Raw genomic sequence first — 9,406 nt, forward strand, 5'->3', positions numbered from 1 at the left:
ATTATGTCCTGAAGTGTACAACTCCTATTTGGTCAGTGGGTGATTTTTCTTTGCTGTAAAGCTGTTATAGGGAACTGAATGTTCTTTTCCTTTAAAATTTGTTGACTGGGCTCTGATTGGCCTGGAGTTTTGAAATTACCCAGCAGTTGTTGTTGCTTCAGTCTTAGCCTGGAAGAAGAGGCAGACAGATCTGTTTGCTAAGGCTCTGTGAACAATTATACGTCCTGATCTTCCCAGGTACTGTTTAGCCAGTATATAGATGTTTAGTTAGTTTTCTAATTGATCCTTATTTCAGTTACCTGTTGTTGTTTGCTATTTCACATTTTTTGTTCCACTGTTCAATATTTTTATGAGAATAAACACAATTGTTTGTTCATTCTGCCTGTCTGGACTGATAAAGAATGCTGGTGGTTTGTGTGTTGGGTCTGTGAGTGTTTTCTGGGAACTGTGGGACTACTGGGAGTGTGGCCCATAACTTAGAAATCACTGGGGATAATTTGAGAGCGGGAGACTCGCCCAGAGGCGGTTGTGACCCAGTCAGTGGGAGGAGGGTGCTAGTGTAGAGCATGAGTGGCAGGTGCAGGCAGACCTCAGCTGTGCTGGGGAGAGACCCTCTAACTGGCCATGGGGTAACCCTAGGCAGGTGGCTAGGGGTTTCCAGACTGGTAAACCTAAATAGAGCACAGTTCAATAACTTAAAGAAGTCAGTACAAGTGATTCATGGACAGGGTGGAAACCAACTTAAGGAAGAAAATGACACAAAACACTGTATGAAATCAGCAAAGAGATTACAAAAAAAACCCCAACAATGGAACCACAGACTAAGCTTGAATCTGAAAAGACAATTTCACGCCACAGATGATACCACCAAATCCACATTACCACACCTCACAAATCAGTTATCTGTCGATGCCCATCATTTAGAACGCCAAGAGTCAAGAAAAGATCAACCACTTTAGCCAAAAAGTAGTCTGTAAGCTCATCTGCATGGGGGCCATTACTGATGAATTACTACTGCTAATCATTTCTATAGCACTACTAGACGTACATAGCGCTGCATACATTATATGCAGGTACTGTCTCTGTTTCTAGTGGGCTCTCTATCGGTTTGTTTGGGGTTTTTTTTTGTACCTGGGGCAATGGAGGGTTAAGTGACTAGCCAGGGTCACAAAGAACTGCAGTGGGAATTGATCTCAGTCCACTGCATTAACCATTAGGCCAGTGGTTCCCAAACCTGGCCCTGGAGGCACCCCAGCCAGTCAGCTTTTCAGGATATCTACCATGAATATTCACGAGACAGATTTGCATGCAGTGGAAGCCATAGCACCACCTCTTCCCTGTAAAATAATCTGTCATGAGCAGGAGGGCAGCCCCAAAGATCACACTGCACTTACTAAAATACAGCCATTAGACACATTTACATCCCACAGAGACCACAAGGACACCCTGGGAGAATACAGACATTTTTTTCTGTCTTAGCAGGCAAGTGTTCCAAATACCCTCCCCCATGAATGAAAAACAAAAAACATTCATCCAGTGTCTAGTAGCTGCAAAGGTTTTATCATTTGATACCATTTAAGCAGCAGAAACATGGATCTAACTTTTGCTCCTATCCATTCCAGGAAAAGACTTTTTTTTTTTTAGTGTGATTTTCTATATTCAGCAGAAAAATTTCAGCTTACAGAAATTCAAAACCAACAATAGCCAAACAGAAGAAGCCAGATGACTGCAGTACACACTGTTCAGGAAAAGATAGTTGTGACCGTTTCTGGAGAAACATGACTAAAGTCACCAGAAACAAAAAATGAGGTTTTAATGAATTCTTACTAGAGCAAACAATTTGTAATACAACAGCCCAAACCACATCCTTTTATGTGGAAAAAATAAAGTTACAGAAGTTCAAACATATGGCTGAAAGTGGCGTAGACATGGGTGAGCCTGGACCCACCCACTTTGAGGTCAGGCCCATCCAAAATTGTGGCACCCTTGTTGGGGCTGGCGGGGATCCCCAAGCCCAGCCAGCTGAAGAGGTCCTGCTCTAGTGGCTCAGACTGCTACAGTACTCATTGCAGCTGGCAGAGCCCTCTATGGGCTGCTGCTGCGCTTGGCTCACTACCCCCCCCCCCCCCCCGCATGCTCAGTTTTTGCACATGCTCAGAAGGGAGAATGGCCAGTTTGGTGGCAGCCCACAGAGAGTGCCACCAGCTGCAGCAAGTATGGGAACGTTCTGGGCCACTAGAGCAGGACCTCTTCAGCTGTTGGAGCTTGGGGATCCCCACCGGCTCAAGTATTTATTGAATTTGGGATCACATGGGGGGGGGGGAATAGGGTGTGCCCACCCACTTTGGGCTCTGGCCCATCCAAAGAACGTCTAGCGACACCACTGGCGACTGCTTAATTTTTGAGAAACTGAGCTTTTAAAGTTCAGAATGGCTCATATTTTGCCATTCCATCTTAGGGAGGGAGGTGTTAAAACAGGGCTTTCGTGTTATGTCAGGTGTGATGGAAACTGAATTCTGATTTCTACTGTTACTGGTTATTTTGTACGATGAAAGTCTTGCCATTTCTAAAATTCTGTCTTACTATAAAGATCAGAATGGACCTGCGACTTTAGGGCCTCTTTTACCGAGCCGCTGTAGCAGCTCCTGGTACGGTAATGCTGACAAAGCCCACTGAATTTGAATGGGCTCCATCGGCATTGCCATGCAGGAACCGCTGGCGTGGCTTGATAAAAGATGCCTGTAGTGATGTTTTCCTAGAGGTCATATTTGGGGGGGACCCTTTTACAAAATGGCGGTAGGGCTACCGCAGAGGTAGTGCACAGGAGAAAAGGACTACCATTCTGTTTTTGGAGCACACCATTTCCCGCACTAGAAAATCATTTTTATTTTCTAGCACGGGGGCAGGGAGTAGGCATTCCCAGCGGTAATTGGGCAGCGCATGTCCATCACCGCCATGTTGCCCGATTACCACGAGAGTAGCATGTGAGCTCTTATAATAGCTGGCAGTAAGAGCTCAGGTAGTAAATGGCCAATCGCCAATTGGAAAATTAACGCACAGCCATTAAGGACCTCAATTTAAAAACAGGGTTTCCCCGCTGCAGTAAAGAGTGGACTCAGCGTATGGTAATCCCACTTGCCCACACTACTGCAGGCCACTTTTTACCACAGCTTCTTAAAAGGGTCCTTTTATTTTGCAGCCATAAGTCATAGAAAAGTATTTTATATATACTCAGACACCTTTTCCATGTCTGTACTGGACTAATCTGCTTTCCTGCTTCTTTTTTTTTTTTTGTAAGTTAAGGTGGTGCCATATTTTTAGATATTTTATGTAGTTTATCGCTTTGACATGGTTTATAAATTAATAATCATTATAATCAGAATCCCTGACGTATACAGGGCTGATGTTAATTTATTATTATTAGAATATATTTACCACCTTTTTGAAGGAATTTGCTCAAGCTGGTGTACAGCAAGAATAAGTCAAAATGTTAAACACACCAAGGCTTAGGACAGAGAGTGAAGGGGCTCCATTCAGCTTCAGGCAGGCTGGAGGTAATTGCCCTGGTACCCCCCTCCCCTCCTGGGTCTAACTATGCAATGGCAGCATGAAAGCTAGCTCTAGCTGGATTCCAGGAGAAGTTGCAATTTCTTAAGTCCCAGCCAATGGATTTAAAAAGAAAATGGAAAACGCCAGGTACTTCCAAAGGAAGGCTCACTGTTTCCTAGTCAGCTAAAGTCCAACAAAGCAGAAGGAAACTGCAGAATTAAAAACAACTAACAAAGCAAATAAGTTTATTGATGGACCAAACTGACGAGCTCTTTAAACTCCTTCCCATGAGAGGGAATTACTCTTTAAATAAAACAAAACAGGTAGGTGGCCATTCCAGACAGATTTCTCCCTTCTTAAAACCCTCTAAGCCCCCTTCAGAGAACATGTAGGCAGCTCAGGGTTTAATCCTGCTGGGAGTCTGGCAGGAGTCAGTATTAAAGGATTAAACTCGGTCACACTCCTAGCAATGCTCCCCTTGTATTTTTATTTTTCACATATACTATCTCACGTTTCATCTGTCTCCCTTCTCTTTCACACTCAATGTTCCTTGCACAGACACATTTGGGCTTGTTTTGCCAGTGCCTGCTACCTGTGTGTAAAGGGAGGGAGCGGGTTAATCTATAGGATACCAGGAAATATAAACAGATCTAAATATATATTTTATACACATGATCCACTCAAACACTGACAGAATTATGGAGCCTGAGTAAAGGGGCAAAAGTTTAGCCTGTCCTCTCAGCTCTTGTATATTTCTGAATTCTTAGTATCTTCAAGACTTACTGTAGACAACATGTCTGACCCATTGCTTCCCACAGTGTCAGAATCAGGAAGGACACTGGGGCTGTTTATTTCTAGACACACACACAAACTGGTCTTGTCCCAGTAAATGACTGTTGGCTTACATAAACAGAAAAAAATGGAGCAGCTGAGTAAATGAGCAAGTGCAGCCTGTGCCAGGTGATCCAGCTGCCCTTCTTCTCTCCTGCTTTTTCTTGCATTTCATTGCTGTGCCTACTTTCCCATGAATGGCAAAGGCAGTCAACAGAAACTAGAAAGAGGGAGTCGCTCAGTCTCGGTTTCTCACTCACCGCCTTCAGCTGCTCCAGCCGGTCCTTCATGGTCCCAGATGAGCCCCGGAGGGGGAGGCAGCCAGTCGCCTGGGGACCCCTCTCAAGTCACCCCCCTCCTATCCCCAGGAGAAAGGTCCAGACTCCAGAGAGATTACAGGAAGGAGCCCCGTGGGTCCAGGAAGTCCTTGCAGAAGTCAGGGCAGGGCTAGGCTCCTTCCTCTGTCGTTACCTTTCCCTTACTCACTCCAGGGGAGGAGGAGTGTTAGCTTTCAGCCGTCCTGATCCTGTAGTACTGAACATGTTCTCTCTCCCTCCCCCCCCCCCCCCCCCCCCCAGGCTAATCCCCAACTCCTGCTCTCCAAGGGCCACCTAAAGCCCATACACTGTCTTTCATTCCTTAGAGAAGCGCAGGGCAGAGCTTGTGCTAAGAATGCCTTCTTTCTAAGGCTAACTATCCCCTGTCTTCTTTGTCTCCTGCTTGTCTGTTCATGGGCTCCTACTTTTTGCAGCTGGAGCAAGTTGCAAAGTTGTATATGTAATATAATAGTATGCTAACTCTGAAGTATTTTGTATCTGGCTCTCCTAACTTCTGTTCCATTAACTGAGATGAGCTCTGAGTGCAAATCTACTCACATTCACCTTTAAAGCTCTTTAGAACTGAGGTGAGCTCTGAGTGCAAATCTACTCACATTCACCTTTAAAGCTCTTTAGAACTGAGGTGAGCTCTGAGTGCAAATCTACTCACGTTCATCTTGAACGCTCTCTTTAGGAATTCTTTCTTTCTTCCTTCCTTCCTTCCATCTACTTGTGCACTAGCAAGCTAAGCAAATGTTTAAAAAGACATCTCCCGTCCGTTACTAATCCCGTCCCCTCCAAGTCTCATAGATTCAGCAGCGGGCGAGCCGGGGACTATTGTGTAGTTTGTTCATTCCTCCCCACCAGCACAAACTGCTCTGTCTCCAGCCTCTACACCACTATCAACGCTTTGCTGGGAGTCAGCTAGTGGACATGATTGCTTTACACTGATGCTAATAGACCAAAACTGTGACTTCTCTCTTTTGAGAGCTGTCAACCAATTCCAAGTCACGGGATACGGAGTCAGTCTTGTTTTTCCTAACCCGCCCCTCCCCCCCCCCCCCCCCCCCCCCCCCCCGTCTCTAAATATTCAGATTGACAATGCCCGAAAGCTCCTTTATTTATTTATTTATTTATTTATTTGTGGTAGTTTTTAACAACATTTTTACAAGTCATTCACTTGTTAACAGAAACACAGCTGTAGAAATATATCAGTAAGAAAAAATTATTATCACAAAAATAAAATTGCATCAGCTTTCTTAGACCACATACATTGGGGGGGGGGGGGGTGAAATAGGAAATAACATAGGAGTATTATAGGTAAAATTGAATATGTTTAAAGGCTATGTGTGGTGCCTCTAATTTTTACTTTAGCCAACATTATTTTAACTTTTTCAAATCTAGAAATGCTTTCAATTGTTCAGGTGTATAAAATATATACTTTGTCTCTCTGAATCGTATCAAACATTTACATGGATAGGCAAGGAAGAATGTACTCCCCCCCCCCCCCTCTCCGAGTTCCAATTCTTCATGCTTCACAGACAAGAAAATCTTTCTCCTTTCTTGAGTTGTTTTAGTAACATCTGGACAGACCCAAATTTTTCCACCCCCAAAAAGTTCTTTGCAGTGTTTACAATTGAGTCTTAAAATAGCATTAAGGTCTTGTTTGAATACAAAGGAGACTAGTAATGTGGCTCTCTCCATAGCGTTTTCTATCGCTTGTTCCAAAATAGCAGATATATTATTCAGGTCAATAATTTCTCCCCCACCTCTGAAGTCCCCTTCATTTTTCCCAGGCTTTTTAGGAAGGTAATAAATCTTGTTGATCGGGGGAATAGCATCTTGAGGTATTTTCAAATTTTCAAGCAAATACCTTTTAAATAAGTCAATAGGCAAAGACCCCGGTACTTTTGGGAAATTCAAGAGGTGCAGATTCAAACACCTATTATAGTTCTCTATCTGCTCAATTTTTCTGTGAAGAGCCAATTTGTCTTTAACCGTTGTAGAGTTAAATTCTTCTATTTTGTTTCATATCATTTTGAATCAAGTTAACCCGAGTGGTTAGGTCTTCCTTTACTACTTCCACTGTCTTTACCATATCTTATGTCCATTTCGTTAACCAAATTTTTCCAAGACTAACCTCCGTTGTGGTTGTATCTGAGGCTCCGATTAAACCACGGGCCTCACTTTCCAGTGTTTCTGTTGCGGTGCTGGGCCCTCGCCAGAGAGTTCTCCCACTGCACGTTTGGTAGTGTGGGAACAATCTTCCACCGCCGCTGTTAGCGCCAGGCATGGGGGAATGTTGGAGTCAGAGGGAGGAGATAAAGATGTTTCCAGTCCCAGCAGAGGATCCGCTCCTTCGGTAACCTCCGCAGCGGGAATTGCCGCCCTCAATTCATTTGAAGAGGCCCTGGTGAGGAAACTATCTAGGCTCTGCTGGTTTGGAGAGGGAGTCAAGGTAGGCAGGGGACAAAACCTCACTGTCCCTTTTCTCTTTGTATGAGGCATATTAAATGAAGAATTCAGATATTATCATCCAGCAAGAGTACAGCGTTTCACTAACCACCAAATCTTGACACGCCCGAAAGCTCCTAAAGGTATCAGGTAGCTTGACATCCCATCCCAGAGGTGGCTGCATGCATGTGTGGGAGACATTAAATGGTAAAGGAGGGGGGGGGGTCAAATTCAATTAAAGCCATTCTTTAAATCCACATGATTATTCACCTCCTCTTGTTATTATTAGTTGTAATGCACAGCCCCACCCCCACTCCCCCACCCCCGCTTCTAGTTAGGACTCAGGAGACAGCTTCCCCTTTATGGGGTCGAGAAACTTCCCACCTGACAGGAGAGTCAGAGAACTTCAGCTCAGCAGTGCCAACTTAGTCAGTCTTGATGTCTGTGTGAAAATAAAGATTATAAAACTACTTTCTGTTCCAAATAATAAGTTTAAATCATCTTTCTGTCTCATTTTGCTACTAAACTTCTAATTCCCAGTTTCAGTGAGTTAGCAGAAACGTTGTAATAAGAAACCAGCACGTAGCACCCCTGGTACGGCCAGAGTATGTGGCTAGCCAGACCTGACATTTTGGGTGGGCCCAGAGCTAATATGAGTGGGCACTATGTATACAGGTATGAGTAGTTTTTCTTGGGATACTACAAAATAATGTCTTAGAATGCACTTGATGATGGATATCTAAGTAGTCTGCCCAACAGCTGTCTGCATCAACATAAAGCACATACATACTTAATGGGAAAAACAATATTTTTAGATATATATTATACAAAAGAAGGAAGTGGAAAACACAACTTCAAGAGATAAAATCTCTTGAAGTTGTATTTTCCACTTCCTTCTTTTGTTGAATTTTTGTGGAAACTGCGAACCCCTTTTGTTTCTGTGCTTCTTTCTTTCTGTAGATATATATTATGCCATATCAAACTTGACCAGACATAAGTCCATCCCCATAGCCAGCATCAGCCCTTCCCTTCTCTACCTTACCCCTCCCCCCTTTCCATCCCCATAGCCCGGTATCAGCGCATTCCCACCATCCATCCCATAGCTAGGCATCAGCCCTACCCTACCTCCCACCCCTCTCTGTAGTCTAGCGTCAGCCCTGTCCTACCCTCTACCCATCCTCCCCATGGTCTGGCATCTCCTCCACCCACTCTGAAGGACACCAGCACTAAATATAAAACTTTCTATTTTTAATGTCCTGGGCATTGCAGAGCCCACCTCCACCCAGAGACCCACCTACATTAAATTTAAAACTTTTTTTTTTAATTTTAACCTAGACACTGCAGAGACCATCCCCACCCAAAAACCCACAAACATTTACAACCTTTTTTAAATGTTAACCTGGGCACTATTAAAATGTATTTGTTGGTGGGTTGGGCTCTTCACTGCCTAAGGAAAAAAAGGTAGGAATGGCCTAGTGGTTAGAGTGGTGGACTTTGGTCCTGGGGAACTGGGTTCAATTCCCACTGCAGCCACAGGCAGCTCCTTGTGACTCTGGGCAAGTCACTTAACCCTCCATTGCCCCAAGTACAAATAAGTACCCAAGCCGCATTGAGCCTGCCATGAGTGGGGAAAGCACGGGGTACAAATTAAAAAATATATATATATATATTTTTTTTTTTACCCTAGGCAGTGAAGAGCCCACCCCCACCAGGAAGCCACCACCAGCCAGCATTACACTATACACATTAAAATTAAAAATGATATTTATTTTACCTGGACAGCTGGCTTGCATGTGGTGGCAGGGTAGTGCAGAGTCAGAGAGCACTGTTCTCCGCTCAGTGTGTACTGTTGTAGGGCCGTGGGGGAGTGCTGAGGGTGGCCGAGGTGGGAGGGAAATCAAGAAAAGGCTGATCTTGCTCCAGCGAGGGCACAGTGGAGAAGCTGTGACATTGACAGCAGCCATGCAGCGCTGAAATACACACTGGGGTAGGGTTACCATATTTGTTTAGACAAAAAAAAAATGGTTGCTACCTTTGCTAAAGAAATATTTAATTGCAGCCTTTAGTTAATGAATATACATCAAACAGTGACTTACTTACAGTATAGCAGGAAACAATCTACTTTTCAAGAACTTCCAGATTTGCGTTTGACTGAGCCAGAGCCTATGCGTACTTATCAGAAGGGCAGATATCTCTCAACACCTTTGGCTGGGTGCTGAGATACATATGAAAGCCATGACATATGCTTAAAGTTG

General features: G+C 44.1%; 1 protein-coding gene across 2 annotated transcripts in view; it reads right to left on the reverse strand.

Moving 5' to 3' along the window:
• The window catches only part of STX3 (syntaxin 3), a 122,055-nt gene extending 117,179 nt beyond the window's left edge, over positions 1–4,876 (reverse strand). The window contains exon 1 of one of the 2 annotated variants that reach the window (XM_030222160.1): positions 4,641–4,876. In XM_030222160.1, coding sequence (XP_030078020.1) covers positions 4,641–4,670 — 30 coding nt within the window. In that variant the 5' untranslated portion in view covers positions 4,671–4,876. The remainder of the gene's footprint in view (positions 1–4,640) is intronic. The other variant, XM_030222153.1, reaches the window with a different exon arrangement.
• Between the last annotated feature and the right edge of the window lie 4,530 nt (positions 4,877–9,406).

The sequence above is a fragment of the Microcaecilia unicolor genome, chromosome 1 (assembly GCF_901765095.1).
Source record: "Microcaecilia unicolor chromosome 1, aMicUni1.1, whole genome shotgun sequence".
NCBI classification, from domain to species: domain Eukaryota; kingdom Metazoa; phylum Chordata; class Amphibia; order Gymnophiona; family Siphonopidae; genus Microcaecilia; species Microcaecilia unicolor.